We start from the raw sequence: 12,964 nt of genomic DNA, 5'->3' as shown, positions 1-12,964 counted from the left end.
GTGCTCCGTGTTAAGCGCTAATCCGCGATGTGTCACGTTTGCTATATATGGTTCAAAATCTTCGTTAAATAAATTAAAGATTCTTTTGAAAAACGGTAACGCTTCTGCAAATATTCATTTGGATACGAAAACACATCGAGTCGTATCACCCTCTCACGGCGAAAAACCCCCCCGTATAAACTGTGCCTCTACGTCCACAGGATCCTCATCAATAGGGCACGCCATGCTCGGAAACCTCTCTAAAACAAACTAACCCTGCAACGTAACCTGCTCCGGAGCAGGTTTTCCTCAGAGAGTCAGTTGCTATGGTTACTTACATAACCCGAAAATTACCTCCGTTTTTGGAACCGAAAGCAGAGGTTATTCGCTTGCTTACTCCTAAACTTACCCGGGTAAGTGACATAACCTGCTTTCTGGAATATACCCCTGCTCATCACGCCCCTTGCTGACAGAGAAACGCGGGTCTCAGGTAAACGGCCCCGCTCCCCCTCATATAAGCACAGAGCATTGTTAATTTAATACTGGGGATTTTGCTGTGTCAGACTTGAAAAGTTTTAGAAAACATAATTTACAATTTTTCTGGTATCTTTAAAAGTCATTCGTGAAAGACACCCTTTAACGTGTTGTTTTTGACAGTTTTAAAATCTGTATGTGAAGGGAAAAACTCTATTGTTTTTACGTTTCTCCTGTTAACGTCTAAAAATGCATGAATAGCTTACTAATCCTTTGTATTTTAACGGTCGGCATAATTTTAAGCTGTATGTGAAGGAATAAACTTTCTGCAAATGTATGAAAAACCTTTGTATATTTGTTTGATGTATTTTTAACCTTTGTTGTTTGATGTGTTTTAATGGTCAGGCTTAAAAAGTTTTAGAACTGAACTTTACCCTTTTTCTGATATCTTTAAAAGCCATGGTACGTGAAAGACTTCTAACTTCTTTTAAGAACGTTAACTTTTTTTGTTTTTAACGGTTTTTAAAATCTGCATGTGAGGGAATAACTGTCTCTAACTTTTTTTTCAGATTTTTTTCATTAGATCTGACATGTTGACTCTGTGAATCTTCACACAATAATGACCAGTTATTCGATGTCACACAGATTTTTATTTTAGAATATAAAGGTATGCATGGGATGAATTTATATCATCCAAATAACAAAAGAAATTTTACAGACATTTCAACATTTCTCTCCAGCATATATTCAACCATAATATCAATAATTTTACAAATATCTAAGATGTTCATTTCTTGACAATCAGCAAACATCAGTTACGTCCAAAATCAATATGTTTCCTATTTTAAGGGATTCTGTACATTCAGGCAATAGCTCAAGAATGCTTTTGATAGTCCACAGCAAAATCCTCAGTGTTAAATCAACACTGCTCAGAGCACATATGGTCCCTCTCTACAGAGTGTTAAACAAACACTGAAGCAGTTTTAGAGTTAATGAGGTAATTAAGTGATTAATTGAGTGATGATTGCGCATTAGTGATTAACACCTACTGTTAACAAGCAGAATCACTGAAGGAAAGAGAAACACAAGAACTACAACTGACTTCCAGTCACAGCCTTAAATTAAATCAATTGAAGATAAAAGAAGACATTAAGGGCGCTTTCACACTTGGTTCGATTGCCCACCCCTCCCCCTGCCCCCGATGGACTGTGTTCACATTATATTATTTGTATCCGAACCGCGGTACGCTTGCGTCATCAAGCTGCAGCTGTCGCGTAATCGTGTTGCTTGGTAAACGGCGCCGCTAAGAATAAAAAGGCGTCAAAATGGATAGAATTGCTTGCTTCACATTTGTTCTTCTTTTTTTTAACATTTGTTTTTTTTTTTCAAAGAAAAGATACAGACACACTTGCGTCTGTCTGCCGCAAAAGTACTAAAATAGTTCCAAAGACAGCTGGCTGTCCGCCGAAGACAATTTTTGCGGAGGCAGGCATAAATCATCTCTCTGCTTACAGTGCGTCAATCACACTTTTCGTCAAGGTAAGTGAATACACACACACGCACTGTCCCGACTGTCCTGTCGACCACATTATACATTATACATCATCAATAGCGGTTCACTTCCATGGTTTGGTACGATTGCATTCATATCAGCAGCGAACCGTACTGGAGTTCACATGAACCGTACCACAGACCACCCTTTTTAAGTGGACTCGAGTACGGTTCGCTTGTGCGCCCTAAATCTCTGAAGATCTCAGCATAGGAGGATTAAACAACTCCACAAACAGCATTACCAGCTCCACTTATTACTAACCAGACTGACTTTATTTCTGTCATATGTCTATGAACGGAGGTTTAGATGTCGAAGGTTTAAAATGTTTGGTCACCATTATGATGATCGGTGTTTCAATTAGTTGGGTAGTTTGATTCTTGGCATTTTAAGTGCAATTTAGGTCTTCGCAGCAGTGTTTACCAAAGCATATAAGTTATTACAAAGGAAACCAAAAACAAAGGTCTTGAGGTATTATAGTTTTCATTATCAAAAAGTAGAAGGATTCACTAATCTTATCCCTGACCAAAAGTTGTAATTTGTTATTAATAAATAACTTTCACCTTTCTTGACACAGAGCAGACATTCTGAATTTGTATATGCATTGCAGAATTTTTTTTTAAACAAACAGACATCAAGAATCAGATTATGAATCTCAACAATGGTGACTTGCTTAATGCTACAATGCATGGTGGGAGCCAAGAGTTTTAAACTATGGTGCCTCCCAGAATACATTGCGGCATAAATCATGTCACAATTGTTGAGATTCATATGTGAATTCTTGATGTCTCTGTGGGTGTGTCCAAAGATTACTTTCCCAATATTAAAGAAAAAAAAAACAGCTTGATGTCTGATCTATATAAAGAAATTAATGTTGTTGAAAAAAATCTATTAATAACAAATAACCACTTTCAGTCATTTTTTGTACTTTATTGGGTTGTGAACTACAGGCCAGTCACCAGACCATCTTTGTTTCTGGCTTTCTTTGCAACAAATTATGTGTTTTGGTAAAAACTGTTACAAAGACCATAAATTCACATAAGAAGTCAACGGTCAAATTGCCCAACTGAAGGCAACACTGTTCCCCATAATGGTGATTTTTTTAATGGTGATTTTAAAACATCAACATCTAAACCTTTGTTAATTCTCAATAACAACTTCTGTAGACGTCTGGCAGAAATAAGGCCATTCTGGTTAGTAATATGTGAAGCTGGTAATGCTGTTTGTGGAGTTGTTTAATCCTCCTCTGCTGAGATCTTCAGAGATTGAATGTCTTCTTTTCTCTTCAGTTGATATCATCTAAGGCTGTGAGTAAAAGTCAGTTGTAGTTCTTGTGTTTTTATTTCCTGCCGTGATTCTGCCTGTTAACAGCGGGTGTTCATCACTAATACTCAATCATCACTTAATTACAATTACAGAAGTAATTGAGAGATTAGATGCATGTCTTCATGAACTTAAACTGTGGCTTTCAAATAATTTCATGCTATTGAATGATGACAAAACCCAAATCATTCTATCTGGTCCTAACGGTAATTGTACCAACCTAAGAACCCTCACACCACACCTTACAACCAATGTTATAAATTTGGGTTTTTATCTTGATAGCAGTCTTAAATTAAATAAACGAATCAACAGCACAGTCAGCGCTTGTTTTTATCATCTTCGCCGGCTAGCCAAAGTTAAAACATTTTTAAGAAGAGACAGCTTTGAGATAGACATTCATGCTATCATTTCCACAAGATTGGACTACTGCAACTCACTATATGTCGGGCTCCCTCAGTCTGCAATTTCTCGGATTCAAATAGTCTATAACGCGGCTGCCCGTTTGCTCACCGGCAGCTGTAAACGTGATCATATTACCCCAATTCTGCGCTCTCTACACTGGCTGCCAGTCTGATATCGAATTGATTTTAAAATCTTAACTTTCACCTACAAACCCAAATTGCAATCAAGCCCCCAAATATCTTTCTGACTTGGTTGTACCTCACAATCCACCAAGATCCCTTCGGTCTAGAGATCAACATCTTCTGTCCATCCCTCAATCTCGATTTTTCTTGTGCTTTCAACTCTTTGTAGCTCTATTGTGCTTTTGTCTTAATCTTTATCTCAATTTTTCTATCAAATTTTTTATTATTATTATTTTCTTCCTGCTTTTCTTTCATGTACAGCACTTTGGCCAACCAAGGTTGACTTTAAATGTGCTTTATAAATAAAATTTGATTTGATTTAATTTGATTTGATTAATTAATCACTTCTATATCTCATTAACTTTAACACTCTGTAGAGAGGGACCATATGTGCTCTGAGCAGTGTTGAATTAACAATGGAGATTTTGCTGTGTACGGTGTACATTTATGGTTGACGGATATGTTTACCATATTATTCCACTCGCTCGATAATTACCGCACAGTGTTCATTTGACTCATTAATTTCGTTATACGTATATCATAGTTGTTTAGTCATGTAGGTATTTGTTGCATGATTATCATCGATAATCTTGTACAGCAGGTTTGATACTCCACATTTAACACGTGATTTAAAGAAATTCTTGGCAATCCAGGCGGTGTAACAGTTCCCCATTTTCACACTTGGGTAGCAGCGATGCTCTTCCAGTTGTCAGCCATACTTTGTTCACGGCTCTCATCCACAAGTTTGTAATAAAACTGTCACTTTGACAAGTTGTGCGCTAGACTCTCTCTAGCATGAATAGATTATGCTGAGGAGTTTCTTGATTCTTGTTGGTTTTATCTGTGCTGCTGAACTGATTTTTGGTTTATTTAGTAATGTCCAGCATTTATCTTTCTTTTAATTATTTGTTAAGTGTCACAATTGTTTTGAATGTCTATGCATCATTAGGTGATGCATATAAGAAAAAAAAATCTTTCAAAGATGAATCTCAGAAGTTGGTTCACTATTGCGAGAGATCCATCTACAAACAGTTATAATTTTGAAATAAGACATTAAGTCTTCATGCTTACATAATGCTGAAATACAATTAATGCTAAGAATATAGTTTGACTGACTTAAAATCAGCCAATTAGACTATTTTATATTCTAGCTCATCTTCTTATTATCAAATGTTTTAATTTGTGACACGTCTGACTTGGCTGAATCAGAAATTTGAATATGAAATACAGAGGGTCCAAGATCCCAAGCAAATGGAACACTCATAGCCATTATGGTGACTTCAAAACAATTACAGTGGTAAGAATGTAAATTCACAGTAAAACAAGAGCAGTAAATTACAGTGATGTCAGCATCATTCTGCTGTTGTTTCAGTCATTTGTAAGAAAATGAACCAGCATGCGTGGATGTCACAGTTAATTTCTAACTACAGATATATATATATTAAAGAGTTTTATTTTATACTTATATATATATATATCGTTGTATGAATCTGAAGTTCAGGACCATGAACAGCAACAGTATGCTCGCATCCTCGCGCAAACAATCAAAGCTTAGTGATGGTTCTGTTGTTTCCTCAGCCCACAATGACCACACGCTTGCAGACAACACGCGAGCTTAACATCTTCACACTCACCAGTATGAGCATGTAATGTTGAGACTGACTGACTGTGCGTGCGTGCAGCTGGACTTCAGGAGATTTTATTGGTCGCCAGACATGACAGGTTCAGCTTCGAAACCTCCCTCGCACGATTTGCGCATAACAGGAAGACTGTAGTTTTATCTCTACCACATCTCAACGAAATCACCTCCAACAAATGAAAACGATACACTATGTTCTTCCTCAGATACACGTCTGACAGAATACCTGGATTCTCTATTACTCAATGTCACATACACCAAGAAGCCCCATAGACTGAGCGTTAATACCGACGCACTGAATCGAGCAACCTGTTCGAGCTCATCTGAAGATGAAGATGAAGAAGCAGAACGTGCGCACGCTCTCTCTCATCCTCTGCATGTTTTCGTACCTGCTGGTGGGCGCCGCGGTCTTCGACGCGTTAGAGTCCGAGACTGAAAGCGCGCGGAAACGCTTCCTAGAGCAGAAGCGTAACGACATGAAGAGGAAGTATCGCTTCACCGAGGATGACTATCGGGAGATCGAGCGGGTAGTGCTGCAGGCTGAGCCCCATCGCGCTGGCAGACAGTGGAAATTTGCTGGATCTTTTTACTTTGCCATAACTGTCATCACCACGATAGGTGAGTATCAGTGTTTCAGCCTTTGCATGCGAAAAACAAATCTAGACTAAGCCTACTTGCTAAAAAGCATTAAGAACATAGCAATCGAATTAGTAACGATCGCATGACTAATCATACACACTTAAAAATAAAGGTTCTTTATTGGCATTGATGGTTCCATGAAGAACCTTTAACATGTTTCCATTGCACAAAAGGTTCCTTATAGCGGAAAAGATTCTTTATAGATTATTAAAATGTTCTTCACACCATAGAAAATGGTTAATCTAAGAACTGCTCAGACAAAAGAATTAAGAACAGAATTAAGGTTATTTTATGACATCACTGCACAAAATTGTAACTAAAAAATTAGAATGTGACCTACAATTATAAAACTTTCTGCAACACTATTACAGTGTCCTTGTTATTTGTAACGACACAGTAAAATCCAATAAGTTGGACTTACTTAAAAAAAGCATGCAGACCTTTTGCTTAAAAAAAACAAGTAAAGTGAAATAGGAATAATAATTAACTGACAAATGCTTAGTTAGTATAGGTCACTTACACACGAGTTCTAGTAACTAAAAATAACTGTAGATAGTACTTGATCATTTACTTTAAATAAAATAGAATCGTTACCATTGTTGTGTTTTGCATGCTGAATGTTGAAGTCTGTGTGATTCAAGCATGATCAATTGCAAGATTGTCACAAAAATAGAGGGATTGACATGAAATATGTTATACATTATTCATACATACATAAAAATTACATATATACTAATATATTTGAAACCGAATAATTGATTTCTTGTAGCATCGCTGCATCATGGGAAGAGAATTACAATAGTATAAACGAAGTTCCAAGTGCCCAACCAAAGGGATCACTAATCGCCATAATGGTGACTAAAAACATTTTAGGAAAATCAACATCAATTTATGAAGTCAGTTTATGTGGTTCTCTTAAATTTTTCAGTTGTATTGACAATTAAACATTTAAGATGACTTTGGGAAATGAGTGGAATGCAAACAGAGAAAAATAACTGAAGAAGTGGAGGAAATGAGTGAAAGTCCATTAAGATTTTCCCTGCCTTAAAAACCACACTCAAACTAATCAATTAACCTTTACTTAGGTTTTCTGAGTAAACAAAGCATAGTATGTGAATAGTACATATTACTAGATTTTTACCATTAAGACATTAAGGGAAATGCCCCAAAACCCCAGACCTAAAAGACTGGGTTGATGGGATGATTGAAATTGCTTCATATGAGAGCATGTTGGGGAGACTGCATAATGAGGGAGAAATGAAAAAAACATGGGATCATTTTTGGCAGCATATAAAAATGGTGTAAATAGGACTGCTTAATAATGATTTAATTTTCAAGTGCTTTTGTTATGGTTGTATTCCACTGATGGGGACTAGTGGCTGAGTGTGTAATTGCAAAAGTGATTACTGAATAATGTGGTGATGTACTCTGATGTTTTGACTGTTGAACAATAAAAAAGTTGAATTACAAAAAAAAAAAAAAAAAATTAAGACATTAAGTAAAGTTAACTAAAAAGTGTTAGTTAGAATCACTGGATTTTACAGTGACAGACAACCAACCCTAAGCTAAAATCTAACCCTATATGAATGATTAATATTAATTTTAATAAGTACACTCTTTGAAATTTACAGTGCTTTACTGGCAATTTTGGTTGCCAGTAAGACTGTAAATAAACAACAGATGTAAAATTATAAAAACAAATGTTGTCACACTTCTGATTGGGTGAAAGCAGAAGTTTGATATGAATATACAAGGTTTAAAGATCCTAAGCAAATGTATAGAAGTAATGTGAAGGCCAAGTATGGTAGTAGTAAGTAGTAAACACACACACACACACACACACACACACACAATCACATACATTTCAGGCTGTTATTTAAAAATTTACTGTAAAATATTCCAGTATTACAGAAAACATTGCTTCTTATAATTACACGGTAACAAGGACACCAGAAAATAAAGTGTAATGAATCTTTCTAAATAACATTGACACATTTATCTATGAAACATGTGTTTTGGCATTGATGTGTGCCTCAGTCCTCCCATCTGACAGATGTTGGCACTGTTTTTCTGCAGGTTACGGCCATGCCGCCCCCGGCACAGACGCAGGGAAGGTCTTCTGCATGTTCTATGCCGTTCTGGGCATCCCTCTTACACTGGTGATGTTCCAGAGTCTGGGTGAGAGGATGAACACGTTCGTCCGCTACCTCCTCAGCCGTGTCAAGAGATGCCTTGGGCTTCATCGCACAGAGATTTCCATGGAAAACATGGTTTTGGTAGGTTTCTTGTCTTGCCTGGGAACTCTGTGCGTGGGGGCCGCAGCCTTCTCACACTTCGAGGGATGGACATTCTTCCACGCGTACTACTACTGTTTCATCACTCTCACCACCATTGGCTTTGGGGACTTCGTGGCTCTTCAGAAGAAGGAGGACCTTCAAGAAAAGACACCTTATGTAGTCTTTAGTTTTATGTACATCCTTGTGGGCTTGACAGTGATCGGCGCATTCCTAAACTTGGTGGTGTTGAGGTTCCTCACTATGAACAGTGAGGATGAGAAGCGGGACGCTCAGGAACGAGCCTCACTGAAGAGGGGTCGTAACCTCACAGCCATGAATTCTGGGCGGGGTAATCACTGCCATAGCAACCTCTTCTTGCCCATAGAGGAGGGCACCAGCTGCACCAACCTCATCCTGTCCCCGGGAGAGGAGCGCAAGCTGTACTCGCCTCTGCCGTTACACGCAAACCAGTGCCGTTTTCGATCTCAACTGAGCCTGCTGTGCACCTGCATTTGCTATCACTTGGGCCTCTGCAACAGCCCAACCCCATCCCAAAACAAGTGCCCTGAGTGCAACATTAACTCGGTGTACTACAACTCTGTTTCCTACAGAATACAAGGTAGCTCCTCAACCAGGATCAATACAGTTCTTTCCTCTCCAGGTAGCACAGTTTCTCCTGGACTCAGCTTCAGAGAGCTGCCAGGCGCACGGAGGAAGTCTCTGTAACTAGTGCATAGCAAAAACTCCAGTGTTAAATTAACTCGCCTGTGAGTTTATATGGCTCCAGACTCAAGAGTGTTAAAGTTTTAAAATAAGAGTGTTAAATTAACACTCAAGAGTGTTAAAGTTAAAGAGCTAATTAAGTGATTCATTGAGTGATGATTGACCATTATTAAAGACACCTAATGTTAACAAGCAGAATCACCAAAGGAGAAAATATAATTTTAAGTCACCATTATGGTGACCAGTGTTTGATTTAGTCGGGCTTGTGACCCTTAAACTGTTAACTTTAGATTTTGTTTGGCTGTTGTATTTGAGTTATAACTGCCAGATGATCAAAGAGAAAAGGTGATCAGATGGTGTTGATTGCGTTTTGACAATCATCTTTTGACCTGCATCACAAAACTCATTTAGAGCCTAATCTCTGACTTAAAATGTATATAGTTGATTACAACATTACAGTGATTCTTCAGCACAAGATCCAGAATTTTCTAAATAATCAAAAGGATTTCTTAAAAAATGTTCAGTGTATAAATCAGTAAAAAGACTCAGTGTATGAATCTCAACAAGACATTTCAGATCATAATTTATTCATACTGCAGTGTATGATGGGAGCCATGAATGAGTTTTGATTGGTGGCACCCAGAATGCACTGCAACATGCTTTATTATTGTCACCATTGTTGAGATTCACAGGCTGATTATTGATGTCAGTCTGTCTAGATAAAATATTTTTTAAACTTTTGATCAGAACAACTTTTAAGAAATATTTTTGATTATGTTGAAAATACTCAAAATTGTCTGCTATACATTCACAGGGCTGCTGTAATTGTTTGCTATAGATTCACAGGGCTGCTGTAATCAACAAGGTAAAAACTGTCTAAATGAGAGTCAAATGAAATGTCAAAACAAAACCAACACCATCAGATTTTCTCTTTGATCACCTGGCAGTTATAACTCACAACAGCCAAACAAAATCTAATGTTAACTGTTCAAGGGTCACGAGTCCAACTAAAGCTAACACTGATCACCATAATGGTGGCGTAAGAAATTTATATTTTCTCCTTTGGTGATTCTGCTTGTTAACATTAGGTGTCTTCAATAATTGTCAATCATCACTCAATGAATGACTTAATTAGCTCATTAACTTTAACAGTCTTGAGTGTTAATTTAACACTGGAGTTTTTGCTGTGTGGGCTGAAGTCTGGTTTAGATAGTATACTGAGTATACTTAGAGTATACTGAGGGAGCGTACATTTCGTAGTTCAAGTCAGCACAGACAATACGCAAACGGTTGAAGTATTGTTTTAAATTGTTAAAAATGAATAAGCATGTCTTTTCAAAGGACAGCAATCGCATACTTTGAGTTATGTTACAGAAGATGCATATGATAACTGTAACATTTTCTTAAATTTTCTCAAAAACATACTATGAAATATTGGGCATTGAAAACATCCGTCATCCAAATACATGTTGCAACACTGCCATATTTTAGGGTGACAGGCACAGTAAGCCCCAAAAGAACATTATAAACACTGATAAATATCTGTTTCATCTGGAAGTCATGTGGGTTGTTTTAGGGGCACAATGAAAGTGTAAGTATACTTTGATTATCTGAAACCTTTAGATTTCCACTGTATAGGAACTGCACTAACACACACAATGATAGACCAGCCTCATGCAAGCAAATTGCATTTCAGTGTTTTTACATGATATCAGAATGTCTAAAGTAAAAGTCGGTAGGAGTAATTTAAAAGTGTGGGATTTACTAAGAGACAAATCTTCTCACCATTGTGCCTTAGTGCCTTATGTTGGGAAAATCATCTTTGGTTTTAGCATTGAAGTATGTGCATGTTATGGTTGTTTTGCAGTGCTTGCACAATATATAATAAAAGCCCTTGGCTATGCTTATTAAGTTACTGTAGTTTTTATTGTTGTATATTTTTTTCAGTTTTTTAGCATGTAACTAGTACAAAAAAAGTATGACAAAATGAATCCAGACACAGAAAAATGATTCTATCTGATCTGCCAGAGACTTTCATTGTAAATGTTTAAAATTGAAATTTGAATTCAAGCTCATGGAAATAAATGTGTCTAGTTATTCATAAACCCTTTTACAAGTGAGCTAATAACAGGGCCTTTTGTAAGACATAAAACTCAGTGTCACCCTCAGCAAGATTGAACTTTTCATCCCTATCCCAGCTAACATATTTTTGTTATAAGAACATTCTCCAAATATTAAGTGTTGGTTCTGGTAACATAAAAAATTTCCAGTTCCCTTTCAAGGGAACTCGAGCTGCGTCAAGCTGTGGGAACGCCCCTGCGTTGTGCGTCATGAAGCACGTATGGAATCAGTCCAATGGAGAGACGGAACGTCATAGGCGGGTGACGTCATCGACCAAGAAACTACAAAGCACCCCCAAAACACAAGCGCAGCAGCTTCTATGCCTTCAGTAAGCGCTATATGTGGATCTGTCTCAAGTGTTTTTGTCTGTCACTAAGCAGGAGTTTCACTATTTCAAAAAACTATATATATATATGTTATATTGAGAGACAATGGCGAGCGAACAACAATTTAAGAAGTGTGTTCCTCCCTGCTCGCGCTATTTAACGGGCGGGGATACACACAGCTTATGTGTTGTTTGTTTGGGAGTGCAGCATGCCCAGTCAGCTCTCGAGGGGGCTGATTGTGAGCATTGCGAGCGTTTGCCTGTTAGAACGCTCCGCTCCCGCCGATCACTCTTTGAGGAGAGTGGTTCGGTTCGCGATCCCCGCGGATCGGGTCCCGCTTATGCCGAGGCTGAGCGGCGACGTCATTCGTGGGGATCGCAGATGGATCTAACAGCGGGGCTTGAGATGGGCTCTGCCCTATCTAAGCCCTTACCTGTTAGATCCAGTGCCTCAGTCTCGGGTTCGGAAGCACGCTCTGTGGTTTCTTCCCCCCGAACTGAGGCCCCAGTACTGCAACTATCCAGTTCTGAGGATCTGGATGTTGTTAGTCTGGATGCGGGAGATGCCGATGATTCGCCATCTCGCTCTCCCGAAAGTGAGGAGCTTATGGAGGTGCTCACTCGTGCTGTTTCTAAGTTAAGCATCGAGTGGCCAGCTGTTAGGTAGGAGTCTAGAGAAAAATCTAAATTAGATGAAAGATTTTTGCCTTCCCGTTCTCAACCTCCACGCCGGTGCTTGCCCTTCTTCCCTGATCTCGACACAGAGGTTTCGAGATCGTGGAAAAAGCCGGTCTCTTATCGTGTTTTTATCGCTCAAACATCCACTTATTCAAACATTGTGGGGGCAAAATCTCATGGTTATGGGGCGATGCCCAAAGCAGAAGAGGCACTTGCTAGTCACCTTTCTGCTGAAGCTGCATCTTCTTTTAAAGCACCACTTTTACCCTCTAAGCCTCTTAGAAGTACATTAGCTTTAGTGGGTAAGGCCTATTCCGCGGCCGGTCAAGCCTCGGCGTGCCTGCACACGATGTCCATCTTGCAGGCATACCAGGCTGACTTATTAAAGGATGTGAGTGACACTCAAGAGGTCAGCACTGACGTAGTTCGCGAACTGCGTCAGGCTGCAGATTTATCTCTGCGCGCCACCAAGGAGTCAGCCAAGCTAATGGGCCGTACTATGGCAGCCCTGGTGGCCGCAGAGAGGCATCTATGGTTAAATCTCTCTGGCATGAAAGAAAAAGACAAAGCTTTTCTTTTGGACGCTCCGCTCTCTCCTCATGGTCTTTTTGGTGATTCTGTCAATACTGTCATAGATAGATTTCAGGAAGAGAA

At 38.6% G+C, this 12,964-nt stretch overlaps 1 protein-coding gene across 1 annotated transcript; it reads left to right on the top strand.

The window, feature by feature from the left end:
- Nucleotides 1–5,883: 5,883 nt before the first annotated feature.
- Nucleotides 5,884–9,345, top strand: LOC143733413 (potassium channel subfamily K member 15-like). Its single transcript, XM_077225119.1, has 3 exons — nt 5,884–6,166; nt 8,264–9,266; nt 9,328–9,345. Exons 1-2 carry the CDS (start codon nt 5,884–5,886, stop codon nt 9,187–9,189), a joined length of 1,209 nt encoding a protein of 402 aa, XP_077081234.1. The 3' UTR covers nt 9,190–9,266; nt 9,328–9,345.
- The last annotated feature ends 3,619 nt before the right edge of the window (nt 9,346–12,964 follow it).

The sequence above is a fragment of the Siphateles boraxobius genome, unplaced genomic scaffold (genome assembly GCF_051911475.1).
Source record: "Siphateles boraxobius isolate OS27281-9 unplaced genomic scaffold, OSU_SipBor_1 99, whole genome shotgun sequence".
NCBI classification, from domain to species: Eukaryota; Metazoa; Chordata; class Actinopteri; order Cypriniformes; family Leuciscidae; genus Siphateles; species Siphateles boraxobius.
The sequence above is the reverse complement of the archived record's forward strand: the minus strand, read 5'-3'. Positions and strand labels throughout refer to the sequence as shown.